The sequence below is a fragment of the Prinia subflava genome, chromosome 20 (genome assembly GCF_021018805.1).
Source record: "Prinia subflava isolate CZ2003 ecotype Zambia chromosome 20, Cam_Psub_1.2, whole genome shotgun sequence".
Classification (NCBI taxonomy): domain Eukaryota; kingdom Metazoa; phylum Chordata; class Aves; order Passeriformes; family Cisticolidae; genus Prinia; species Prinia subflava.
Genome location: NC_086266.1, coordinates 5,661,253 through 5,673,448, shown reverse-complemented (window position 1 = coordinate 5,673,448; position 12,196 = coordinate 5,661,253). Strand labels below are relative to the sequence as shown.

The window sequence follows — 12,196 nt, the reverse complement described above, 5'->3', positions numbered from 1 at the left end:
CTTTGGCAAAGATTATTGTGCCCCAAAATCCAGGAGTCTGGATGGACTGACTCTGTGAGTAACACTGACCTGGTAATCCCAAGTTAGAAACATTCAAAGGGAGAAACTAGGATGTCTCCTGATAAGAAGGAGAACTCAGCCAACAGAGAGCAGAGGCTGCAGCTCAGGAATCTGCCTCCCAGTCCCAGCAGGTGAAGAACTCTGCCGAGCAGTGCTTTTTTCCCTGGAAAGCTTTTGGATTGTCACTGGGCTCAATCCTGGATTGAAGCCTCAAATATTAAACACAGCCTCCCCAGGCCTGATCTCCAGTTTCTGGAGGCTGTACCTGCAGGTCACTGGTGGCTCAGGACCCCACCCCGTGTGGGGCCCAGCACCCGAGAGGCAAAGAGCATCAGTGGGGTTTGCATCACCCCTGTGCTGCTGCCCCTGCCAGCCTTTGGGGCCAGCTCAGACAGCCCTCAGGTGCCTAACTCATGGCACACTTACTACAACTATCAGATTCCTGGAGTTCCTGAGTCATCTCCCTCAGCTTCAGCATTTCTTACCATGCAGCCATTTGTTTTCCCTCCAGTCTTAATAGGCTTCTTATAACTGCCTCTTTTTCTCCCCACTTTTAGCGTTCTGACCACCCTTTACATTGCAATCACAGCTATAAAGGGTAAATTTTTAGATATTTTATTTAATCATCAGTCACCTGGTTAGCCTCCCCTTGTAAAATGGACCTGCTGATATGCAGTCTCTATGTGGGAACTGCAGCCATGGCATGCTTATATCCACTTATATCCACTTATATCCACTTATATACTGCTGCTGTCAAAAAACACAGCTTTATGACTTCCATTAAAACATTTAAAAGATATTTCTGAAGAGAATTGCACTAGAAAGTGTAAATTTCTCCATTGGTCATTTAAATTCTTGCATATCAGGTAGACAGAACTACCTGATCCTCCAGCCACTATCCAGACTCCTCTACAGACCCATATAGACCATGAGCTGCAGCAATTTGAGGAAAACCTCTCCCCAGGAGCATTGCTCATGGATGGGGAAACCAGCAGGAGACTGTTCTGCAGGGCAGGGGAGAAGCTAAATCTGATTTAACAACTGTGCTAAACCTTGGTGAGTCCAGGGAGGCCTGGACCAAACGTGTGCATGCATGAACATGAGAGAGGGGGACAGACACGTGGGGAAGGGGGGATGCTCTACTCTTATGCTTCAGATTCTGCATAAGACACATTACTGATATAAAAATAACAATAATTACTCTGATGAGGCCTGATCCTGCTTCAGCCAAGTCCAGGCAAAACTTTCCCTGACTTCAGTGTTAGTAGGTCAGGCCTGTAGTGATTCACATTTTCATAGTACTGTACAGACATAAATTCGTGAATGAAAGATGTGCATCAGGGTCACCTGAAAAACAGGAATTTCCCTGGTCTCAGAGGATCACTCTGCTCTCCCAAGCAACAGGAATCAAGGAAAAGGGAAGAGAATGCTAGTAGGAAAATAAAAGGATGGTTGGATAAAGGGCGATGTGGGTGTCCATGGGTCTGACAGGAAAAAACTCTATCAGGTAAGAACAAGGTTCTCATCATTACTCCAGGAATGGCAGAATGACCCTAAGGTTAAAGTTTTGCACTTGTGAATTTAACATTTTCATGGCTTGTATTAATACTATAAGGGAGATCATCAATCATCAGTGATTGCCAAAGGGGCCAATAATCCTGTGATTTTCCTGAAAGTCACTGGCTCCTTTGGAAAAGTCTGACCTTGCTGTCCAAGGCCAAGTTCCCCTGCTGTACCTTCCTCAGGAACGCCTCTGGATGGAAGCTGCTGGAGGCTCAGGGGCTTCCACAAGCACCAAGCTCAGCATTTTCACCCTGGCCAGCCTTTGGAGACCATCCTTGTACAGCAGGATGAGGCTCCATGGAACTCTGCCTCATCCTCAGCTTCCTCATCTGCAGGGAAGGGCACAGGGTGCTTTTCTCTACGCTCTGAATATCTTAACAGACATAAAGCAAGGCCTGGTAGAAGCAGCACAGATCAGGGGCTGCCAGTCCACCATTCACTCCTGAACTTCTTAGGAAAGGGGATCTTTATAATTTCCCTACTTTTTCCATCCTGAAACATAAAGAAGTTAAATGACACCCAGCCTTTCCTGCAGACTCTGCTCACTTAGGGCTGGGCTGTGGATCCATTGTCTGGCATAAGGAACAGGGAGGGGGGGAAGGGTTTCATTTTTAGACTCCTGCAACTGCTTTTCTCTCCAGACTCAGTAAGGAAGATGCAGGGTGGGAATAACTAGGAACAACGCCTCCTTTGAGGACTGAACCAGCTTAGTCTCCTCGAGATCAGGTGCCAGCAGTGAACAGCAGCACTGCCCTGTTGCTGATCCCCAAATCCCTCTCTTCCCTCAGCAAGTGCCAGTTTGCACACTCTGCCTCCCCAGCTCTGCCTCTGGAGCTGGGACCTCGCCCTCCAACCTGGTGAAGCTGCAATGAGCAAACAAACCCCTGCTATTCCCCCCGCCCAAAACACACTGCCAGTTAAATGTCATCTGTGTTCTCTTTCTACAAAAGGTATTACAAAACCCCCCTCCCCAGCCCCCCTCCCCAGAAAACATGCTTGCACACACACATCCATGGACACATGTGCCCACACACACACACACACACAGATGCTCCACACACGCACATTCACACAGGAAAAACAGCTTGCAAACTCCTGAAGGTGGAAAAAGGCATCTTGCAAATGTGCCTTGGTTTTGATAAGTTCCCTCCTCCCCCCCTCCCATAAACCCCACGTTGCCCCTTCCCTCCCAAATAATTGCCTCGTCCTCCCCTCCCTTCCCACCTCTTCCAAAATAAATATTCTTTTTATTTGTTGGTTTAAAAGATTCTTTTAGGCTTGTAAGCAAGAGGGAGGGAGAGAGAGAAAAAGAAAAGAAAAATCTCATAGCGTGAGAATGAAACCCCATCATGTCATGAATCCATGAAAGAATAAACATGAAGGGGTTAAGAGCAGTGACAGAAGAAAGATTAAAAAATGTATAATAGGACTGAAAAGTGAAAGATGAAATTCAGTAGTGAAATGGAAGTGAGGATAGAGCATTAGTGAGCACAGCCAAAGATAACCTATCGCCCTCGCCCGCACCAGTTTTTGACTCAACTTCTTTAAATCTCCCCCCTCTTTTTTTTTTTTTAAACTTTTCTTAGTTTTGGGGTTTTTTTGTGTGTTTTTTCTATTTTTTTCTGTCTTTTTTTCTTTTTTTTCTTTCTTTTTTTTTGGTTTTTGTTGGTTTTGTTGATTTTTTTTTTTTACAATGGTTTAAGTCCTTCAGCAGGAAACCAAAATCAAGACAAACACATCCCTCCCTGAAACCAAACCCCCTCCCATACCTTTCTCTCCCTTTACCCCACCCCACACTCCGTGGTTCTACATGTGCTGAAAAGAGAAGAGTAAGCTTAGAATAAATCTAATGAACCATAGGAATAAATGACAATGATAGTAAAGAGTAAAACCCAAACCCAAAAGACCGCAACACTCCCGTGTTGTCATTGTCTGAGTGTCTGTCCCTATCATCTCTCTCGGAGGGCCGCAGGCATCAATTTACATAGTACAACCAGTAAACAAGGTTGAAGAATCCAAAAGTGATCGGAAAAATGATCCGTGACCACTTGTCAATGGTGCTGACGTCCGTCAGGTCTGGGATTTTGAGCTTCAGCTTGGACGACCGCCGGCGCAGGCGGCAGTTGGCGCGGTTGCGGGCGGCGGCGTGGTGGCTCAGCGGCACGTGGCGGTCCAGGGTGGGGTGGTGGCCAAAGCCATCCCGGGAGGCCAGCGGCTTGCGGAACTGGATCCCTGAGCCCTCGAAGGACATGACAGAGTTTCGAGAGTCGCCCACGCTGCTCATCATGTCCGTGGCCAGCAGCTCGTTGTTCATCTCCAGCGTGCTGAGGAGGATGTTACCGTAAGGGTCGACCTGGAGCGGGGGAACACAGACACAGAGGTACTGGGGTGTCCTGGGGGACATTAGGGGCGGCTCTGAACGCATCTCTGGGTAACAATACTGTGGGAAATTAACGTAACTTGTAAATTTTTTAAGTTAACTTTGATGCCTGAGGTTTTAGTTTTCATGTATTTCAGATTCTGTGCTGCCCTGGGGTGTAGCTCTGAGCCTCACAGTCAGTGTCACTCAGCTCTCTTCACAAAGTAGGAAGATAAAACAAATTCTTTTCCTGCTGAAGACCAAGGACAACTTTCAGGCCCAAAAGCACAAACAAGGGTGGGCTGGAGGGAGGAACACAAAGGATGGGACCTCACAACCTGGAGCTGTAATTGGACAATTAAACTCCAATATGCAAATGGACCAAAACTTATAAAAATGTAAGATCTCTGGTCAGCCATTTTGTGACGATTTTAGGTCCATCTTGGATGTAGCCCTGGCCAGGCTCTTGTCCTGCCCAAGGTGGATCCTAGAGGCTCTGAATAAATTCCTACTTTATTCTCTAGCTCTGTGCAGTCTCTGTTTCAGGTCAGCCTTCATAAGGCATCAGCTTTAGTCATGGCTTGCTTCTTTGGTTTAGCCTTTGCCAAAGGGGAGGGAAATTGAGGTTTCTCTTTGAAAGACTCTGTTCACTGAGGGTTTAAGTCTCACTGGGTGACACCTCCATCAACAAAAAGAAGATTCCTAGATTCTGAGAGCTTAACATCTACAGGCTGGGAGTAGCCAGAAGACACGCAGGAGATAGAGACATTAGCAGATATTAAACCCCTGGCAGGTTCCCAGTCTAGGAAAAGATTGATAAGAGAGCCAAAGAACGAGGACCAAAAATAGCACTGAAGGTGAAGGGATCAATAACGAACAGAAGATCAAATACTAAGAATTGTGTAATGCAGAACCAGTGAATGAAAATTGCTTTGGGGTTTTTTTTAATATATAAATATGTGAAAACTCTGGTAAAGAATCACGTGTGGTTGGAATGATTTCCACTGCACATCCTGGCCAGAATAAAGTAATGCCTGACTCTTTAATACTTACAAGATGGTGTTGGAGAATTCCCTTTCTTCCCCAGAGTTTGGTGACAATACCCCTGGTGGGTTCATTTGGGAGCTCTGAACGTGCTGCATTTGAGGGTTGTCCGCTGCTGTTGGGGAGGAAGGAGCAGCCACCTGTGCTTGCAGCAAATTTTTTAGTGGGGGAAGTGTGGTTCTGCCAACACAGGAGGACCAAAAGCCACAGGGGGACTTTTGGCTACACCTGCCCCACACAAGAGGAGGGCTCTGATGAGACTGGATGAGGATGATCAAGGAGGAAAATTTCCTAGTAGTCACCAGACAAGAGAAACCAGGGTTCATCTCTCGCACAAAGGCTGCTCACCCACGGGGAGCCTGAATTCTCCTGCCACAATGAAAGGAGAGGACAAACCTGCTCTCTCACCCTCTTCTCCTCGTAACGGTGGCGCTCGTTGTTGGCCTTGCTGATGCGCTCGCTCTGCTTCTTCTGCTGCCGGGGCCCCCGCCCGAAGAAGATGTAGTTGACAAAAGCATATTCCAGGAGTGCCAGGAACACGAAGACAAAGCAGCCCATGAGATAAACATCGATAGCCTTGACGTAGGGGATCTTGGGGAGAGTCTCCCGCAGGTGGGTGTTGATGGTTGTCATGGTGAGTACCGTGGTGACCCCTGTGAGGAGAGGGCGGGTGCTCCGTTACTGCTGTGGGATCGTTTCCTCAAATGCCATTCCCAGCTCCCACATCCCTCCTCCCGGCTGGACAGCCTCAGGAGGGAGGGGAGCAGTGCAGCTGGGAAGGAAACTGTTGTTATTCTATGCCCATGTGCCCACTACAAATTGGTGCAGAAAATGAACCAGCAGCAAAGAGCTGGAGGAAGTGTCAAAGCTGAGTATCATCAGTGTGATGGGGATTAGCTTCCTCTGGACCCTGTTTCTTTAAGTCCGCCTGATCTTCCCTCTTTCTCTCAGTGTGGTAGGAAACATTCAGTTTTGCTCTTTTTCACCCTCTTCTCCTCCCTTTTTTCTCCTTCATGAACTCATCAGGCTCCCCTGTGTGCTACTGGAAGCCTCAGCATCCTTGGCATGAGTTTATAAGCTGGTGTGTCTTTCCAACGCCATGAATTGGAGAAAGAGTGAAGAGATTCCCTCTTCATGGCACTGTCTTTTTTTTGCCTGCCTCGTAGGCTTCTGTCCTTGACCCCATCAGTTCCCACCCTCCTCTTACCAGCTTTACCATTCATTACATCAATTATCACTTGTACACATTCCTCCCATGGTTCTCACACTCTCCTTTTTAGGCCTCCTCACATTTCTTGCATCTCAAATAAGCATTTTGTGAACACTTTTGTCCCCATCCACTCAGTTCCAAAAGCCTGATTCACTATGATTACTCTCACAGCTTCAGTCCTCCTCTTCAGCTTCTTCTCAGAATCTTTCCTTCTCTGGACTGTCAGAGTGGTCTCAGACCTGCCTCTTTGACAGTCTTTTGCCAGCTCCAAAAAGATGGAAATGAGCCCTCATACTTCTTTTGGGGGTGGTAACTCTTTCTCTTCAACCTAGTCTTCCTCTGCTTCTCTAGCTGTTCTTACTACCTTGTTGATCTTCTTTTCTCCTTTTTTCCTCCTCCTCACTCTGTTGGCAGCTCTAATAATCTCCATGACCTTAATTTGGTCCTGTGGTTTCAGCCCCACCTCTACAGTGATGGCTTTCTGTGCAACCTGCACCTCTGCTTGCCCTTTATCCCCTTCACCCTGCTGTGTCTTTGCTGCCATTCCTGATAAAAGACTGAAAGAACTATTAGCCTTCAGTTGGGTAAACAGAAGGGAGATATATTTATATATACACAATATGGTCTATATTTAGGCAGTAGTCTAAATACACAGAAATCTGAGGCAAAGAAAGGGAGAACAGAATGCTCTCCATGTCTCCATTAAGAAGTGGACAAACTGCAATGGAGACTTAGGGCAGAGACAAAGAGGAGCTCTTTGTGCAAGCAGGTAAACCTGGAGATAAAGTGACCAGAGGAGGCTGTGGAGATTCCTTTTTTGTAGTTTTTTATGGATTAGTTAGGCTGAGAACTGTCAGGAACAGTTTAGGGAGAGCAGTGACTGTTCTGATCTACAATGCTTCTCTTCTGTCTTCTCCTCAGAGTCCAGATGTCAGCAGAAATTCAACAGCTGTGCATCTCACCTGCACCCTTCTGCTTTGCTTTCACAATGTCTGCCATGGTCTCTTTTTCTTCTCTGATTACACTCCTGTCAATGCAACTTACCCTTTGAATTCACCAAGTTCTTCTTCCCTCCCTGTCTCCCTGCTCCAGCCTCTCGAAGCAGGCAAAGCCAAATCACCTCTTTTACACCTTTGTACACCCCACCCCTCCTCTGAGTCTTCTGAAACTCCTTCTCCTAGAGGTACCTGAAGCCCCAAGGTAAGACCCAGCCTCTCCCTGAGCTGCATTGCCTCTCTGAGCCTTGTCCCACTCACAGATCCAACCCTGCTCCCTCCTTACCTCTCCCATTGCCTCTGAACTCTCCCTCATGTCACACAGCCCCATTCTCATATGCCAGCCATCCCCCCTTTCTCCTGTTCCTCCTTCAGATCCCTCATCTGCCATCCACCCCCACTTCCCTTCTGTTGCTTAAAAGACCTCTCTTTTTATCCCCTCTTAGAGGAAAACATTCCTATTTAGGGGAGCATGTGCCAAAGAAGAACTTGGACTTTAACTGCTGTCCCACATTTGCCTTGGCCGTGAAGGTCTTCGTGTCTGTACGGGGTCTGAGCTACCAGAAAAATGTGTAATGGCCCTTCCTTTATTTCTTTCATCTTTTGACCATTCCCATACAACTTTTTGGCCATCCAGCCCCAGCAATAATCACCCAGCTGACCTTTCCTGGCACATCAAAGAGGTGCCCAGATTTCTCATCTTAAGAAAACCAGTGCAAACCAGAGCAAAGGAACTCATGGCATGTCAGGGTCCCACAGACCTGAGAATCAGTGACCATCTACATTTTTGTTTAGAGAGTTTAAACTCACCCAGAAAATTTTTGGTAGTGCTTTCACTGATTCAAATGAAACAGACTCCAGTTTGGGAAGTACTAATAAACAAACAAATAAACAAAAATCACAACAAAAAAGAGTAACTCTTCTGATTGAAAATTTAAAGTTTTTCTAGGAAATAAAAAAAGTCCATTTGGGATGACAGCTTTGACAGACTTAATTGCTACCCCATAAAGTAAAGGGATTTTCTGTGTTACAGTTGATTTCCTTCAAGACAACACCCCCAAAATACAATGAAAAGTCCATACCCAGTGCCACTCGTGCAGCAGAAGCATCATAATTGATCCAGAAGGAGACCCAGGACAGGATGGTGATGAGGATGGACGGCATGTAGGTCTGCAGGATGAAGTAACCAATGTTCCTCTTGATCCGGAAACTCAGGGATAAGCGCAGATATGAACCTGCCAATGAGACATTAAAGGAAGATGTGATTTAGAGGAGGGAAGGGCTGTATTTGTGCTAAAAGCTTAGGTTAGGAATTGAAATTTAACTTGGAAAAAGTTCTCAAGAGGCAGGAATAATGAGAAATCTCCTGTTTTCTGCAGCTGGTTTTGCAGACTGGTCAGATTTTTGCAAATAGTCTCTTCAGAACCTGCTCAGTAGTCCCAGAGTACTGAGAAGAAAAGAATCTCTACATAAGTCACATTATTATATCAGCCATCATAGGAGAATGGCTGCTCATTGCTGGAATTGCTGTTATGGTGCCAGCCAATATGATGGAGGCTTACACAGGAGACTTTAACCCTATATTTGGGTGCCACAAGATGATTTTCCAATGTTTCATGTGCCAGCTCTGCCTCCAAACAGCAATGAAGATCTGAATCATATTTTTCCCATGCTGTTCTAAAAATGGGTTATGGTCAGACTGGGCAAATTCATATGCAAATAGAGTACTGTTAGTTAATCTGGAGGTCTCTTTTTTATTATTTTCAAGTTGTTTCAACTTCCTCCTAATCTTTTAGCAAACCTAATGAGGATAGTGAGGACAATAAGTACTTTTTACAGTCCTTCCACTGGAGCAGGCTAATTTTGACAGGGATAAAGCAGTGCCTCCTTCATTGCTGTGAGACAAAGCCCAAGTCATTCCTCCTCCCCACCTCTGTCCCTCAGGCAACACAGGAGCCTGAAACACGGGTGTAATCCTGGTTGGCAGCTAAATTAACAAGAAAACAGCAGTTGTAAACCAACAAAGATGTAGACTGGGAAAAAGTAGGTATTGTTCTCTCACCACTATGGGCCACTTGTATGGCTTGAACACAATATTTCACTAGTTTGTTTGTTTGTTTGTTGTTTTTTTGGTGGTGTTGGGGTTTTTTTGTTTGTTTTTGGGGTTTTTTGTGTGTGTGTGTTTTTGTTTTGTTTTGTTTTTTGGGTTTTTTTTGGTTTTTTTTGTTTTTGTGGTTTTGTTTTGTTTTGTTTTGTTTTTTAGGTTTTTTTGTTTTTTGTTTTTTTGGGGGGTTTTTTGTTTTTTTGTTTTTTTGGTTTTTTTTTGTTTTTTTGTTTTTTTGGTTTTTGGGGGTTTTTTTTAACAGGTCTGTGCTGTGCTGTTTTGACAGTGAACTCCACCTCAGACCAGCAACCAAAATCCAACCCCCTCCAACTTTTCAGCTTGGCAGCACCTGAATCATCCCAGGTATTCTCTCCAAACCTTTTTATTGCCATGTACAGATGGGTTTGCATCATTTCATAGCCCACTTGCTTCTCAATGGATATAATTTCTCCTTACTATTGCACCTACAGTAGCTCTGAGACCCAGATGTAAACCACATAAAAATCAGATGAAGGCTGAGAACCTTCTCAGGAGGTTCTGAGTTCAGTCATTGTTTTGACTAAGAAATGGGAACAATTGCAGTGCAGAAAATGATCCTGAAAGTCTTTGAAGAGAAGCGGGGAAAAAAAAAAAGTAAAGTTAGCGGGTGCAGAAGACACCTTTTTTTATTGAGGAACCCCAAGTTGAAGCCTAGATCCCAATTTAGTGTCCCAGCATCTGAATCAGAGGGATTCAAACCAATTTGAATTGATTTGAGCAGCAGGTTTGCCCATTCCATGCACCCCTTCACCAGAGACTCACCAGTGGTGAAGACCACTTCCCTGCTGACCAGCCTCTGCTCGATGATGGTGAACTGGGGCAGCTCCAGCACCTCCATCCCAGTGACAGCAGAGTCGTTCCCTTGCCAGAAGAAGACAATGTCATCCACCGTGTAACCATCTGCAGGGAGGAGGGAGCACACAGAGAGCTCAGCTCACGGGCTGGACCAGAGCACACCTCCACTTGCACTAAGGTCTGGAAAAGGACCCAAAAGGAAGCCCACACCAAGCCTAGCCTCTCCCTGCTTGTACTTTCCCTCTTCAGCTGAGCTTGGCGATACAGTCCCCAGGAGAAGAGGAAAAATTGGCCAGAATTCCCTCTTCTGGCTAGAATTCAGGAGAAAAGGATGAGGCGTGGCCCATCCAGCCTTGACCTGCACTGTGTAATCTCCACGGCTGACATGACAGGGACCTGTGCACCACAAGCCTCTGTCAAATGCACCAAACACAGCATTTTGCTTTTTAAAAACTGCCTCCTTTTACCAGGAGGGGGAGACCACACAGTACAGACTGGTGGGGCTGGGTAAACAGGGCAGCTCAGTATTAAAAATTCCCAGAGAAGAAGATCTGCAGCAGCAGCTGAAAAGAAGTTTGAAGATCAGAGCACCTCCCTTTTCTAAGTACTCTCAGTCAAAATTCAGATCCAAGAAGTGAACAGAATCTCTGAGGCTGGGGGCTGCTTTGCCAAGTGCTGGCTGAGAAGAACAATAATGAAAGAAGAGAGGAAAAGGAATCAGACTCAAATGTTCATCCCTTACATTTCAGGGTAATGGGTTTGTTAACTCAGCTAAGGGTGCAGCTTCTTGTTTTAACCCCAAACTGTATGTGCCAGCCAGGGCTGCATGGGCTGGAAATGGACCCCCAAGTGCTCTGGACACCTGGGGATGAGGCCCAGGGGATGAAACCATGAAACCCCTCAGCCACCAGTGGGACATTCACAGTTCTGCCCTGTCCTCGTGGCAAGGCATCACCACTTGAAAATCAACAGTGCTTGTGTGTTTTGAAGCCCCTTGGCTGTTGCTGCACCAGGGTGGCCCCAGATTCCAAGTAAAGCTTCATGGGAGCAGTGAGATATGGCCAGACTTTGGCAGAGCTCGGGGCAAGGCTGCCTTGGGAGCGTGAGCCTCACCCTGCCCACAGACAGCTCGTGTGGAGCACCTGCCCTGCAGCACAGCAGCCTGGCTCAGCTACACCAGGCTCACAGCCACTCAGGAGAGCCACCACACCCAGCACCAGGGCATCAGCGGGGTCAGGGCACTGAGGAGCTGTTGAATGTACCACCGAGGAGAAATTCTTCTCTGAGGGCCAAGGGTTACCCCAGATCAGAGCTAAACCTTTGAGGACAGTGTCATCCTGAAGCTGCTGAGTGGACAAAGGGCTCAGCAGTCTGGTCTGATCTCACAGCTGACCCTGCTTTGAGCTGCAGGCTGGGCTGGAGACAGCCCGAGGTGTCTTCCCAAACAGAATTATTTGATGACTGTGCAGCCTCTGAGCCCACATCCTGCACTCTCAGTCACTGCTGCACTTATTCATAGGTGCTAAAACACAAACCCAGTCTTCCAAATGCCATACCACATCTGCTTCTGGTGGAAATCAGCTACGCCAGGGTTCCAGCTCCCCTCCCAGCTGGCTGCTCCCAGAGTGGTAAACCCTCACACCTCCGAGCCCCCAGGGTTTCAGGAGCTTGGGTTATCCTCCTCACACGCCAGCTCTGTGCACAGGACCTGGTGTTTGCATCACTCAGCCCCAGGCTGGAACCAGCAGGGAACATCCAAGTCCCCCCACTCCTCCCTGATTCCAGCAGCTCCAGCCCCCTCCCAGCTCAGAAATGCTGTGTGCCATTCCACATCTGAATTCATCTGGCTCCGACTCTCAGGCTCCTGTGGTTGTTTTGAATTTCTCCAGGAGGTTCCTGAGCCCTTTCCCCCCAGCATTCCCTCTCTGCAGAGGTGAACCCAGCCTGTAAACAATTCACCTCTCCACCTCCTTTGCAGTAAACAAACCAGACTGAGCTAGTGAGGTTTCTCACTGCACAACATCTGC

At 46.9% G+C, this 12,196-nt stretch overlaps 1 protein-coding gene across 2 annotated transcripts in view; it reads right to left on the bottom strand.

Moving 5' to 3' along the window:
- Positions 1-2,829: 2,829 nt before the first annotated feature.
- The window catches only part of LOC134560617 (gamma-aminobutyric acid receptor subunit beta-4), a 74,410-nt gene continuing 65,043 nt past the window's right edge, over positions 2,830-12,196 (bottom strand). The window contains exons 6-9 of one of the 2 annotated variants that reach the window (XM_063416792.1): positions 10,137-10,274; positions 8,314-8,466; positions 5,423-5,679; positions 2,830-3,976 (exon numbers count right to left, since the gene is read on the bottom strand). In XM_063416792.1, coding sequence (XP_063272862.1) covers positions 3,599-3,976; positions 5,423-5,679; positions 8,314-8,466; positions 10,137-10,274 — 926 coding nt within the window. In that variant the 3' untranslated portion in view covers positions 2,830-3,598. The remainder of the gene's footprint in view (positions 3,977-5,422; positions 5,680-8,313; positions 8,467-10,136; positions 10,275-12,196) is intronic. The other variant, XM_063416793.1, reaches the window with a different exon arrangement.